Source organism: Epinephelus lanceolatus, chromosome 17 (assembly GCF_041903045.1).
Source record: "Epinephelus lanceolatus isolate andai-2023 chromosome 17, ASM4190304v1, whole genome shotgun sequence".
Taxonomy (NCBI): domain Eukaryota; kingdom Metazoa; phylum Chordata; class Actinopteri; order Perciformes; family Serranidae; genus Epinephelus; species Epinephelus lanceolatus.
Window position 1 is genome coordinate 26,303,409 of NC_135750.1, and position 14,885 is coordinate 26,318,293.

Here is a 14,885-nt window from a genome sequence, read left to right on the forward strand (position 1 = left end):
AGCAATGTCTCTTTTCATAAACCATGACCTGGTAACTCAAAATAATCCACATACCTTGTGAGCAGTTTCATGTAGGAACTATTTTCTTTCTATCCACCAGTCCACACCTACCAACCATATCACTGTGAATAAGGAAGTGTGCATCTACTCATGGACGAGAGGGTTGTGCTCGTAACAGTGCAAGATGTAAACATTAATGGCGCCCTCCTCAGCTGAGCCAAACAAATCACCACACAGAAGGAAGCGTGCATCTACTGCTAGCTCATGTAGTACCACTGAGCTAGATAACATTACAACTCACTTGACAAAGATGCCATTAATGTTTCCATCTCACACTGTCATTAGTTATAGTTCCTACGTCAAACTGCTCACTACAAAGTCTGTGGATTATCTTGAGTAATTGGGTCATCATTTCTGGAAAGAGACTACAAGCACCACAAGCTGAGTGCATATCTCCAACACTCAGCAATTCACATCAAAACAGTCCAGATTGATAAATATGTCTGGTGCTGGTAAGGATCTCTATGTGACCACTGTTCCCCTTTACAAATGCGAGTTCTCTGTGTCTTGATAAATGTCAATGCTGAACTTCTGGTCAAAATGGGCACAATAATTCAAATAAAATACTGGGCCAAAATATTTACAGTATCCTTATAAAAAATAGTTTGACTTTGCCCATTGAAGCACAAAATCATGAGTCAATCTGAAGTGAAGCAGCACAAACACTGTAAATCTATGGATCGCCATCAAAACAGAAAAGAGGCACGTGTCTCGCTGGTGGGTTTGTTCGTTATGAAAGGCACCAGAGAGGAATTTTGCTGCACTTCTATTATCCAGGAGAGGGGAGAGGTCGCCTGTGGATCATCTTTCATGCGGGAGAAATGTTTGGAAGAAATCCTGAAATATGTGAGGGTACTGGAAAGCAACACAAAGGTGCCTTTGCTTTTGTCTCTGACTTTGAAGTGGCCTATTATCTGCTGTTACGGGCCTTAGAATAATAATAGTTTTTTTTTTTATGTTTGGGGCAAAAAACTGTCTGATGCAATCTTATTATCAGCTTGAATAGAAAACATAGATGATGGATCAACAAGAAAACTGTTGTAAGAAATGAATGAATTCATGTAGCAGGTTGCTCAGATGAAGAAACCAGTCTCTATGGCTCTGGGACTCACAGGGCTTTTCTCAAAATCAGACCATGTTTTCCTTTTTGTCGCCACAAAAAGATCACAACAATTTTTATTGGTGATTTCATAATTGTATAGTTGCAGTTCAAATATTTGGGCTCTCAATGTTTGATCATTTTAACCAAAATACTGCGGCAGAGGCCCACAGCAAAGGAAAAGGGTGCAAATAAGCCCAACAGCTGGTATTAAGTGACGTCCATGTGATGTCCATGTTGAATAATCATGCAGCTTTAAAGAGCATTTTAATTTCAAAGGTTAACCAGTTTGGTCTCCATAAAACAACTTGTAATGTCAATATAACAAATACATTGGGTTGTTTGTGAATTTTATGCTGTTTCAGCCCTCTCGGTCACAAGCCTATTAAAGGCTAATGGCTTGAGAGAAACTCAGGGTTTATTTTTCAGCAAGTGGGCTTTATGAGAAGTCCCCTCACAGCATTTCAATCTGTGTTTCATTATCATTCATCATAATTTTTTACCTCACAATAGCCCATTCATTCAAACGTTTCTCCTATTTCTTCCTGAATCTGGTATTTACAAGGCAACTTTAAAAAGAAACAGATTTGAACTGACGTAGCAAAATCACAACCGTCGTAAAATATGCACTTTTATTTCCAAATTAATACTGAAAATCATAAGCCAGGAAACAAACATTCTCCTGTGTTCAATTAATATTTAATATTAATATTGTACACACTCCCCGAGAAGGAAGAGAGAAGAAAACTGCTGGTATGAAAAGTTCAAGCCCAGTTCTTCCGTGACACCCACGAAAGAAAAAAAGAAAAAGACGAGTCATATTATCCAGACACCTCTCCACCTGTGGAATTATGAAATAACAGGAATCAGCCAAAACCCATCTGTACAAATAATCGAGGTCCACTGCAGGTGTCTGCAGTTTTATATAACAGAAGGACAGCTTGCCATCAAAAGCACAATTACTCCAGGTTTCCAACCAATAAGAAAACGGAACAGTGACATTATAAACCCAAGTGATCAGCTTGTGCTTATGCTAACAACATAACTTATCTAATGTGTCATAATATGGGATGGCCTGCACAGAAAAAGTCCAACAACACACATGAAGACAACGAAAGTGTTCCAAAACTACACTGACAAAAACACCAGGGCAGCCATTTCCATAAAAATAACCAATATTAAGACTTATTTAACAGAACACGAACGTCATTAAGGTGTCTGTGAAACCACCACAATGATTTCTATCGGCAAAGAAAGCAAACTGTGCAAAGCAATGAGAAAGAAACTTCAATTTGCTGGCTGCCTAACACATTGCGAGATTGTTTGGGGTCCAGTGTGTTAAAATAAAATGGAAGCACACATCGTAAACACACTTGAGAGTAAACAGGGCTTAACACACTTTTAAACAACTTATAAGTACACTTGAAACACAAATAAATAATGAAATTATTCAACTCCATATTAATAGACATACAGTATATTGCTCCGTATTTCAGAAGACACAAACCTGCCCACCCACACACATACAGTAGATTCAAACCCCCGAATTCTACACTGCTGAACCCAGTTAACATTTAAATTGTACAAATCATGTGTTTGTGCTTCATCACCCTCACACACACCAATACTGAGGATGCCGGAGACATGGACGACACTTTCATACATATTGTTCTCAATTACCTGAACAGATTAGGCCTCATACAAGAACTACATGTAGGCACAGAGCTTAGATCCTCAAAGTGCATAAGAGCAAAATGTTCTATTCAAAATCAATGTGTTTGAATTTTTTTATCGTCTCAGATTTTAATGTTAGCAAAAAAAAAAAAAAAGGGTGTTCCAGACACTCAGCCACATGAAAAATACATACTGTTTACAGAGCTTCACAGCTATATATTTATACATGATGATCCTGTTTGAAATTAATGAATAAACACATTAGAGTCAAATTCTCTGTCTCTCGTCTGGCTGCAAAAATAGCTTTGATAAATCATTCCTATTGTTAATTACTGAGGAAAAAAGGCCTTTTGATTATTCTCCCATCATAAATAAGCATCTTATTTTATTACAACCGGCCAATAACATCTACATACCCTTAAAAAGACACTTAACATATATTAGAGAGTAGGTTCATGCATGAGGCCCACTGTTCCTAATTATCTGATCAAATAAATTCACATGAACAGAACAGAAAATAAATACAACACTTAATATAAAATGAAACATTCTCTTTGGAAAGAAAGGCTCAAAACTGATCATAATCAGGGAAATGGTGAACCAGTTGGTCAGTGAAAAGACAGTTTTCCTCTGGCAGAGTCCTTTGCTCTTGAGAAGTTGAGGAAATGAGCAGAGCTCCCCCTACATTTGTGGTCTGCACCACCCTGCGAAGTCGAAGCCGTACGGGAAGATCCCCTGATAAGACCCACATGGCACTCCACCACCACCACCCGACTGGAAATCCTGGAGAAAGCCCTGCTGCAGAGTCAGGGACAGCTGCTATGTTCTCCCTCCGTGTCAGCTGATGGCTGGAAATGTTTCGCCTCACTCCAGCTTTGACATCTCGTATCTGGTCGTCATGATTTCCTGCAAAATAATATGCAAATATAAACTTAACATTTTTGTCCAGGCAATCAAGTTTTCATTTTGAGAGAGATATTCCCTGAAAACCAATGTTACTGCCTGTTATTATTCAGATGAAATGTACAGCTTCACCCCCCTCAGTTATTGTTAAGCTTTCCATTCTGTCAGAGCACAGCAGTTCACAGCTGTAACAGTCACAACTGCATCACTTGAAATTCTTGCAATGTTTTAAACACTGGGTCTGAATTTCAGACGGAGGTAGACAAAAGCAGGATTCCCATTTCCAAACAGCGACCATCAATTTGTCCTCAGATTTTGCTGATTTTATCAGCTGTAGCCTGTTAAATGTACCAATGACCACAACAAGCTGTGATATGGCCTGGTTCTATAGTGCCACGACACATCACTGTTGCACAGGATGTGGAAAAAGGACGTTGCAACAACTAGTTGGCAGAGCAAGCACAACTGTTCAAATGAATGCAAAACATTGGGCCCTTTCATCAGCTGTTCTTGACAGGAAATTTTTCTTAACACCTGCTCAGGGGCAATACACGTTGCGCCTTTGAACCGTCGCGAGGTTGGGCGCTGGGTGTTACTTTTGTGCCTTTTTTGTGCCAGCTTTTAAGAGCGCGGTGGCAGGTTGCGTCTGAGGTTGCTAAGCAAGCTCAACAAGCACGGTACCATAGCCTGTTTACCTGAAATCCTGAGTGCAGAGCTGATCTTCTTCTTGGCACTGTTAATGTGTGTGGGCATATCGTCCGTGGGACAGATGTAAAGCTCTGGCAGCCCTGCACTAAAATGATCTACTTCTCCTCCATATTTATCACAGACTGATATTTACTGAAGAAGGGAAAGAGATCTGTCGGATGTGATTGGTTGTTTCTTGTTACATGACATGCGCTGCGCGTTGCTGCGATCCAAAAGTTGAACTCAGTTTATCTCGAAGAGCAGCCATCGCGGCCTGAAAAATGGGCACTTTGGAACGCGTGTTTACCACAACGGTGTTGCTCTGGCGTTTGAGTGCGCCTGCCATGCGTCTACATTAAAAACAATGAATTTGAAGGTGCAAAAAATGCGGCATCCCCTTAAGCAGTTTTTCAAAATGTTTTCTTAGTTGTGATTTGTTCTTAGGTAAGAACAGAATTTACGCACACTCCAGGAGCATGCTTACACACATTTAAGTGCTGACATGTTTGTCTTTAATTCTACAGTAGTATAATAGTATCGGATTTAATTTAGAATTATATTTTAATCATGTATAATGTTTTTAAATAATTACTGTACAAAGCATAATGGACTCTATGCACTACAGAAACACTTTAATTCAATTCAGTTATGTTATTTGGGAACCATGCCATCCAAACAGTAGTGATTGATCACACTATTTATAGGCCCAAACTATTTTTTTGGCCCCAGATTGCAGATTGAGCTTGTAATTAATTTTTTTATTATTATTATTATTATTATTTTTAGCTCATCACTTGTTCTCCCTTCTCTGGATACAGCATTCACTAAATAAATAATAGCATCATCCCATGCATCTTTTTTTTTAATACTGATGCCACTAAATCTAACAGCTTGTTGTGTTGTGTTGTGTTGTGTTGTGTTGTGTTGTGTTGTGTTGTGTTGTGTGTGTTGTTCACTTCCTGCAGAGTCAGCTCCACTTCAGAGCTACTGAAGTTTGGTTTGGAGTCTGGTGCTTGATTCTCTTTAAACTATTGTTCAGACATCCTTAACTTTAAATCTCTCAACCTGTCTTTTCAGTTACTCTGTGTGCACACAGACCTTTAAATGGTATTCATCAATGTAAGAACAACAGTGGAACAATTCAGCAGTTAAAAAAAAATGTCATGAATCCAATATAGATTCTTCTTAGGACCTTTTTTATGAACAAAAGTAAGAAAATACTTGACATTGGTGAATGAGTCTCATCACTCTTGCTATAGCACCATGCACACTGCTTCACATGTGAAGAAATCCTAAGCATGACAGGCCTGCTGTGCCTAGTTGGAGTTGCTAAGCTTTTTAGGGGAAAGGTTTAGCGAGCAGCCAGTATGTGCTTGATTTCAAAGTACGTATGAACAAAAAATGTGCTTTAAATCCCTTAAATACCACAGGTCCTGTCGTCAGTCCCCACATCGCCACTAATACAGCAACTCCAGAATAAGTCCCATTTATTATCAAGCAAGGCTTTCCTTCTTACCATTTCTGGACAAAGTTAGTCATCTCCACATATCTACAACACATGTCTCTGGTTAGATGAATAAGGTGTGTGAATCCTGTCATTATGTATATTTATAGATTCTAAAGTAATTCATACCTCATCTGAGTCGAGCAGGATGGGCAGAGCTCTGCGGTGACAGAGACAGAGAGACTCTGTTAGAATCACACATGTGTTGCATGAGAACACCACCAACAATAAAAATAAATTTGATAGGATGCTTACACATCAGTGAGAGAGCTAGGAATGTTCTCCTCCACCCACTTCAGGTCTTCCTCCTGGACAAGTGGAAAAACAAGGATGAAAAGAGAAAAAACACTGCCATCTGCTGAAACATGTGACACATGTACAGCTGCATTTCCTAAATGTGGACAGCTACCCCTAACATTGATGCTTATTTTTTAATAAACCACACCGAAATTAAACTAATCAATACAGAATTATTCCAGACTAAGTGTGCAGTTGTGTTACTGACCGGGTTTGTTTCTGCAGGCTTCGCTGTGCCATTCGTCTCATTTTTAGCTGCTCTCAATTTTATACCATCAGCTGTAAAAAATAAATAAATAAATAAAAGTGAGTAAAAATTAATATGACATTACTAGAAACTCCCAATATTGGCTGTTGCGTTCTGAGTTAGTGTACCGATGTTTGAAGAGGCGATGAACTCCTCAATCTCCTCATCGTCAGAGTCATCAATGAGAGGTGTGAAGGCATACCTGTGGATATTGAAAATGAAGCAATCAGTAAAGCACAGTAAACAATTCAGCTCATGTTGGTGATTTTATCAGTCAGCAAACTACTCGCCTTTGGTTGTTTGCAGATGGTCTCCACAAGAACATTATGACGAACAGAATGACGGAAAACAAGAACCTCCAGAAAGCATCTTCCACCCACAGCTCGATCCAATCCTTTACACAAAACAGGTCCAATTATCAATAAAATGTAAACATCAAACCATTTACACTACGACTGATAAACATGTCAAACCATACTCACAGACTGGCATTCTGCTAAGCGGAATTTTTTTGCTGTCCACCCTATGAAAATGACAGAAGCTGGGGGAGAAAAGGAAAAGGTTTCTGGTGATTCTCCACTTTCTATGAATTTTATATGGATAAAAATGTAAATAACTAAAAATTGTAAACGCAAGCACAGAGCGTGGTGTTGCAATTTTAAGTCTTGTCGTACCACTTACCAATGACAGCAAATATTAGTGTGTTTGTAAAGTGCCTGTAGAGAGACAGCTTGACGGGGTTTCTCCTCAGCTTCAGAGTCTTGATGGTTTGTGCCAGGCTGACAAAGATGTTAGTGGCAGTCAAGGTAAACATGTGGCGGACATTACGTAGAACACATATAATTATATTCCAGCCCTTTCCTCCAGACACTGAGTCACATGTAAATAAAACAAAAAGAGTGGTCACTTCACTTACCCACTTCAACAAAGCAAATGAATGGGTAATAAACGTGGTTGATGTCAGAAAAAGCCTGAGCTGCATAGTTTTGGCACTCCTGTGAGTCAGGTTTCGTAACAGTCCTTAACTTTGGAATGAGGTGGAACTGGAAGTTAAAAGCATAGATTTGCAACTCTCCAGTTGACCCTGTCTTAACTAGGTGTACCTAATCTCTACATCTGCATATGAATACAGAATCTGCAGATAACGCAACAAGATTTTGGTAGAGAAGCATTTTAGTTTCTGCTTGTAGTCCAGGTAGTTTGGACTTAGCATGTTTGAGTGTGCTTTGGTAGCCTGCAGGTAAACAGGTCATGTGTAAGCAAAAGAGGTGAACACATTAGCCAGAATACATCGTGGAACCCATCGGCTATCAACTGATTATGATTTAGATTTTTATTATATATTAAAAAATGTATCAGCACTTAAATGCAGGTATCTATTGATAGAGATTAGCTGAAATAGCTGACGCATGGAAGAGGAAGTTTTGGCCCAGATATCCACTTGCTACATCTCCCGAATTATCGGTCGTTGTCCCCAGAGGCTTATTGTCATCAGACCAATAGCCAATGGGTTCTGAGACTGAGGTGTACCCAATAATGTGGACAACTGTATATATGTGTATGTTCTGATTTTACATGTTTTATTTTAATTAGCTAATTCATAGATGTACAGGTGTATTCAACATAAGTTGGCAAAAAATTACGTCTTTGTCAAAGTGGTATCTAAAGTTGGGCGATCTGAAAATGTTAACCATGAAGCACTGTAAATTTGTAATCAGTGGGAACTATTCCTCTTACAGCTCTCAGTGTTTAAACATTTTTTTGTCATTAACAATTTCTCAAATAAAAATATATTGCAATAGAGCATTTTTATCTATATTACCCACCCATGTGGCACCCATATTTTAAACAGGACCACCTGTAACGTGTGGTGGGCGAGCATGCAAATCAATTGCTTCTGCCAAGTCGTACCAAGACTGTCCCATAATGTAACACATCAAAATGTGATTGACTGTGCAAGAAAAGAAGCAGTGAGAATGAAAAATTTAAAAAGCAGTTAAATCATCAACCCAATAAACATGAGCTGCTATAAATCTCAGTGGAGGATGAAACCATGAATGATTAATGCTGTATGTCTCTCAGCCAGCTTGTACTATAAGTGCTCTTTCTACTGCTAATTATCTGGGAGGGGAAACAGACAGCTGTAGATAAACCTCTCCTAGTCTAATTTGGGCTCATGTGAAGGAGGTGAGGAGCAGAGAGGAGCCACACAGGGAAAGGTTGTAGGTGCACAAAAGGATATCCACCAGCATAGAGAGGAGTCAAGCAGAGCCAGGGGAATGTTGGCCAGCAGGGCCAAGTCAGAGTCTTTCGCCTAGAAGGGGAGGATAGTGCAGGACCAGAGGGCACAGGGAAAAGGAGAAAGACGTGGAAAAAATCACAGATAGGCTGGGAGATTAAAAAAAAAAAAAAAAAAAAAAAAAAAAAAAAAGGCAGCAGGGCCAAGGCAGGAAAACTGAAAACCACTTCATTAACAAATACATCCACTTTGCTGTTACATGAGAGTATGATAACTATTGACAATTGGTGCTGCTGAGGAGAGCACTGGAAGGATATGAACCAGATGGCGCAGGAGTCAAACACAGCCACAACAATTTCTGTAATGAGAGCGGGGCCATTGTCTCGAACCTTGATTTATGGCCCCACAACAAATCAGGGAAGACGCACAAATTGTATTGTAATGTCATGTCAATGTTACTACAAAACAATCTGACAACAAACCACAGAGCTTTAATATTGTACTGCTGATTCTTATTTAGTGGTGAAACAATGGGTCGAGTTATTGATTACAAGATAGTTTTGATCACTGAATAGTCTATTGTCATTTGCCAACCAAAACAAGCAGGTTAGAACTTTGCTCCATGTGTTTGCTTTCCTCTGATTAAAAACTGTTAAAATCTTCCGGTTTTGACTATTATTGGCATTTTTATAGACTGATCTCGGTTAAAAACAATAACAAATCAGAGAACACAACTCACCCCAGTAATCCTCAGGACACCTTCAATGCTAGCAAAGGCAAAGTAGAGGATGCCGAGTCCCACAACTCTGTGCATTACTTGCCCCAGTCGAGGCCTAAAATCAAAGAGACCGAAAGAAAATCAAAAAGTTGAGTACCCGATATGGTTTGAACAATAATTTTGGATGTTACCTGTATGTACGGATATATGCTGACATACTTTACAATGCCATAACCGAGGCTGACTATGATGACGAGCAATCGAGCCAAAGTCCTCTTGAGGGCAGAGACCAGCTCGGCAAAGATCAACAAACCTGGAGCTGAAGGCAACAGTGACAGGGAATAAATTACGTTTAAAAAACCAAACATCTTCCCATCTCACATGAAAAAGGTCACGATGATCTGTGGATACTCACAAGCAGAGCCTACAGCGTTGGTGTTTTCATATTCGGCACAGAAGACGGCCTTCTCCACCATCCCGAGAAATATGACCCCAGCTATCCAGAACTGGATCCTCAGCAGATCCTTCCAGTAGCACGCTGCCCAGATAAACCACAGCAGGGCATACAGGATGTACACTATGCACATCATCATGTAGAACTACAAACAGACAGAGAGGGATTAGTCTATAAACACATATGGGAGCAGTTGTTCTTCATTAGCTGGAGACCGAATTCCTGACAGTTCATCCAAAAACATCTACTTTTTTCAGAGTACAGACGATTCATTCAGCTTTAGTTTGATCTCCAAAGGTCTGGAGTCAAATTAAATTAAATCCACTCACTTCCCTGGAGTAGACTGTACTGGGATAACCAGAGCGACAACTGTATGTTTTATTGTGTTTTAGATGAACTGTCACTTTAAAGCAGTGGACACATATTTTGACTCCATTGTAATAACTAAAAACAGTGAAATACAACCCTCCATTAGAGCTGGGACAGAATCACAGGCACATAATATTAAAGCACATACATTTTAAGAATGAGTTCATTCATGTTTCTACTCTGAAGTCATCTACTTACAATCATGAGAGGCCATTCTGTGATAGAGATGAAGCCATGGCTGCCTTTCATCACCACATTAACTGAAAAAAAAACAACAAAATTCAGACATTAGACAAATGATTTCCAATACATTAAAACAGTTGGTAGCTTTTACAAAAATATTTTTTTCTTATCAGCTGAAACTGTCACTTTTTTCACACAGCACTAAATGAAACTGATAATCTGTGAAATAAATTTTACTCTGCTGGCTCTATTAAAGCTTTTAACCGCCTTACCGCGTATGATCGTAAACAACCCGTGAACTGTGGTCAAACTATCAAACCAGGCAGCACTAATCAAATATGAATCAAGATTCTGTTGCTACATTGCCTATTTCCCCCCTCAGATGTTTTCAGAAATGTATTTTAGTGTACTGTTTAGCTGTAAAAGTGAGAAAGTTGGTCCTGCTAGAGTGCAGTGCTTCATTCTTTAGTTTCCAACATGCCACCAGGTCACAAACTCTCATTTTACAGCTAAATAGTGCACTAAAATATGTTTTTGAAAACATTTGAGGCAAGAAACAGGCAATGCAGCAATAGAATCTTGATTCATATTTGATTAGTGCAATTTAGTTTTGACCGCAGTTCAGAGTGACTGACATGATTGACAGCTGCTTTAGGGACTCCTTGGCTGTGACTGGTTGTTTTCAGTACGCCACAGTCAATTCTAGAGAATGCCATTAGAAGCAGTAGGAAGAGGATGAAGGTAATGATTTTTTTTTCCCCACAGACGATCAGTCTCATGTACTTCTTTCAGAATATAGTGACAGCTTAAGCAAACATGACACAGAGTTATTGTCATAAAAGTTACTAGCTGTAGCTTTGAAACTTTGCTTCTGGTGGTTTTGAAATCTGACACTTGGATGCAAAACAGCTTTGCGTTTTTGAGCCAGCTTCTGATGAATGAGGGAAGTCACGTCTGCACATTAATGCACCACCAATCAATCGATGCTTTTAACTGCATTTCCATTCAGAATAACATAATACAGAGAGATAAAGTTCCTCTATGCCAGTCACACAGTATATTAGTGGCTCTTTCTGCTTATAAAAAAATCTCACCTGTCAAATTCCAGTTGGAATCCTGTTTACTGGACTCAATCTTAACAACCAGCAGGTATGGCCCATCCTTCCACGTGGTGGCAATGACGTTGTCTTTGATTTTAACACTGCTGTTCTTCGCGGTGGTGCCACTGTCATACTCCTCGTTAATCCACCCAGTGTCACTTTCAACCTATAGTATCACAAAAGTAATGTAGTTTATTCAGTTTAGTAATGTAGTTTATTATTGCAAATCTTTTTACACCATGTATTCAGAAACCATTTAAAAAAACAACACTGAAAAACATTTTCTTACTTTTAATAGTTCATTCTGTTACTTTCTTAGACCTTTGCTAGCTTTAACTTTCACTACTCTACTCTAATCAATGAGCATTAATGTTTTTTCTTTACACGTACTTCACCATCAACAGGCAGACGGACTGTACGTGGATCTGCCTTGGCTTTCTGAAAAACACAGACAGTAACCGGATGTTGAGAGATAATAAATGCCATGATGCGAAGTGTGTTACCATGCTGAGGAGAGTAATGTAACAAACTTACTTTGAGCATTGGGAAGGAGCGTAATCCACTGTTACACATTATCGGACCATGTTTGTGTCTGATGTATTCTCCTGGTCCAAGGGGATTTGGATCCATGCCCTCCCCACGACTTACAGGAGTTTTGTCATACATTTCCTGTAGACAGCAACAGTCCCCAATCAGCATTCACAAACAATCAGTGTCCAGATACATTTTCTGTTCATTAATATGGCATTAAGCTTTTGTACTTACATCAATATTGTTGAATTCATTGTGACAGGGGTAGTATTTTAAATACCATTCAATGAAGAAGGACACATTCTCAGGACATCCAAAATGCAGAACTAAAAGATGAAGACAGAGGTGATGATAAACACAAGGGGGAAAAGGGCACATTTTTTTGCGATTGATCATGAGCACATTTTCCAGGTCTTACCTTTCAGTTCAATGTCAGTGTCTTTATACATGGATTTCCTTAACAGCAATGGTCTTGAGGTCTGCGAGACAGTAAATAAATGTTTTCTTATTGATCAGTATATAATCATTAAGGCAGGATGGGGGATCAATGGTTAGTTCAAACCCAATCAGCCGCTTTCTATGTTTGCAAAGAGGGAACAAGACCTGTGGATCTGGTTAATCAGAAACTTAAATGTGAATGTGTGTGTCTGTGTGTAAGAGGTCTGTATGACCCCTCCAGGTTGTGCCCTGCCTCTCAGCAAACTCAGTACTGCTACTAGATATAGTGACAGACACAACAGAGGGAATCAGACACTTCTCCGTACTTAAATTATTGATCAAGGCTTTCTATTTCTCCTTGGACTGAGTCTGGGAACTGTCTTAATACTGATGAACTGGAGGAGGGACATCAATGTACAAGTACTTGACTGTAAATCACCTTCCAGGTTTCATATTACAACAATAAGGTGAAATGTGTTAATGATAAAGAACTTAAGACAAAGATACACATATTAAGGTTTATTTAAGGAACTCAGCTAAATAGGAAACAGTCTTTGGACAGCTGTCTAAGCTGAGCTAAAGCCAGCTAACGTTAGTTAGCCGATGGCTAACCTTAAAGTGAATATCAGCCCTTCTCAACAAAGCTAATGCTAATTAGCTTACAACATACTCTACTCTTTCGACTGGCACACATTATCCAGGTCTCTCAAGGACACCAAGTGGCAGTGGGGAAGGTTTAACACGATATAATTAATACAGGACAGATTACATGACTGTGTCCACACTCCCAGCTGACAGCGGGCGAGCATAACAAAGCTAATGTAGCTAACGTTAGCCAACCGGTGCTGCAGTTCTCCAGTGTTTCCGGGTTTAAGATACTCACATTTACAACTGTGATTATCCAAAGCCCTGTCTCTGGTGCTGCTTCGGTCGCATTTATGGTATTGAGTAAAACTGCAAAAAGGACGGTCCATGGATAGAAAACTCCTCTGGCCGGACAGCTCCACGTCCTCATCCTGACTGCAGCAGCCATGTCGTTGTGTGAGTGAACACGTCCCTGCAGGAGGCGCCTTGAACAACCGGAGGAGGATTCAGGGTGACGTTGACACCTACCTGTCCCAGCTGGAGTTGCACTCTGTTTATTTTTATTACAAAAGAACAAAGTCTCATGCGGTCATAAGATGCATATTAGATCTTCCGGGGTTACTGTCAGCCATTGTTTCATCACACTGACTAAACCTATCCACTTATACTACCTACAGTCCATCCTTACAGTGGCGCCCAAATGTTTCATAGGGGTGGCCTCATGGGGCTGGTGAACATCTAAGGGTGGCACACCAAAACTTAAAAGCCATAACTGGATTTTTCAAACTAGTTGAAAACTAAATCAATATGGAGATTTAAGGAATTGCATACTGATACATTTTAGTTTCCTCTTTTACAATCAATGGTACCTTCGCGACGAAAGGGTTCAGTTGGGGTAGTTTGGGTATCTGATCAAGATGATTCCTGGGCGCCTCCTGTTAGAGGTGTTCCAGGTATGTCCCACTGGTAGGAGACCCTGGGGCAGACCCAGAACACACTGCCGACCCTGGATAAGCAGATGAAAATGGATGAATGGATGTTTCCAATTAACTGATTTGCATGGACTTATTAGACACAGCAATCCTGTTATAATGTGTTACATATCTATACATCTTTAATATGAAGGAGTTCATTGATGCTAGTGGTGTAGTGGGGGGTAAATGCAGGTTTACAGGGTATACCCACCTCTTTTCTGGCCATTTATAGTATCAGCCAAAAAGCCATTGGAATATACAGGAAGCCCCCCCTTGAGGTGAGACTTCAAGGGACCCCTGTTCCCTCAATAGAATTGAGCCAAACTTCGGAGAGATATTTAGCTCCACATAACTGGTACCAATAGATGCATTAGGTAGTCTAGTTTCACAAGATACCACACGTCGCGCTAGCTTAAAAAATTAGTACACCAAAGCCTCTTAAAGACAGTAGTATCAGCCTCCAGTTATCCTTGCTGGGGCCCCTCCTTGAGGCACCACTGCATACTTACCTGTGTGCGACACAGGCATCCACAACACATACTGAAAATTACATAGCTGTGTATACATGCATTGTTATTCTCAGTTCTCTGTTCTATGCAATACAAACGAAGCATCTTGCCATAGTGATAGAGGACAATTCACAGCATCTCCTACACCAGGCACTAACCATGTAGGCTGCAGCATATTACCAGAGCAGGCAGCACCATCATTGAATCTATTTAGGTCCTAGTTTTCGTTCAGTCTCTAGATTTTATTTATCTGCTTATGTTGTTTGTTTGGCAATTGAATTTTCAGAATAAGATCATGCATCAATGCCAAAATG

The 14,885-nt window shown here is 39.8% G+C and overlaps 1 protein-coding gene across 2 annotated transcripts; it reads right to left on the reverse strand.

Moving 5' to 3' along the window:
* Nucleotides 1–1,777: 1,777 nt before the first annotated feature.
* On the reverse strand, nt 1,778–13,569 carry tmem87b (transmembrane protein 87B). 2 transcript variants are annotated; one of them, XM_078176348.1, is made up of 19 exons: nt 13,387–13,569; nt 12,484–12,544; nt 12,300–12,391; nt 12,069–12,203; nt 11,925–11,972; nt 11,529–11,700; nt 10,450–10,511; nt 9,844–10,027; nt 9,648–9,747; nt 9,450–9,543; nt 9,026–9,099; nt 7,153–7,259; nt 6,954–7,012; nt 6,762–6,865; nt 6,600–6,673; nt 6,433–6,503; nt 6,183–6,235; nt 6,057–6,087; nt 1,778–3,739 (listed from the first exon to the last, which is right to left on the reverse strand). In XM_078176348.1, exons 1-19 carry the CDS (start codon nt 13,534–13,536, stop codon nt 3,698–3,700), a joined length of 1,713 nt encoding a protein of 570 aa, XP_078032474.1. In that variant the 5' UTR covers nt 13,537–13,569; the 3' UTR covers nt 1,778–3,697. The 2 variants fall into 2 exon arrangements, with proteins under 2 accessions (XP_078032474.1, XP_078032473.1); XM_078176347.1 differs by lacking the exon at nt 9,026–9,099 and adding an exon at nt 8,712–8,785 and having other exon boundaries at nt 13,387–13,568.
* Between the last annotated feature and the right edge of the window lie 1,316 nt (nt 13,570–14,885).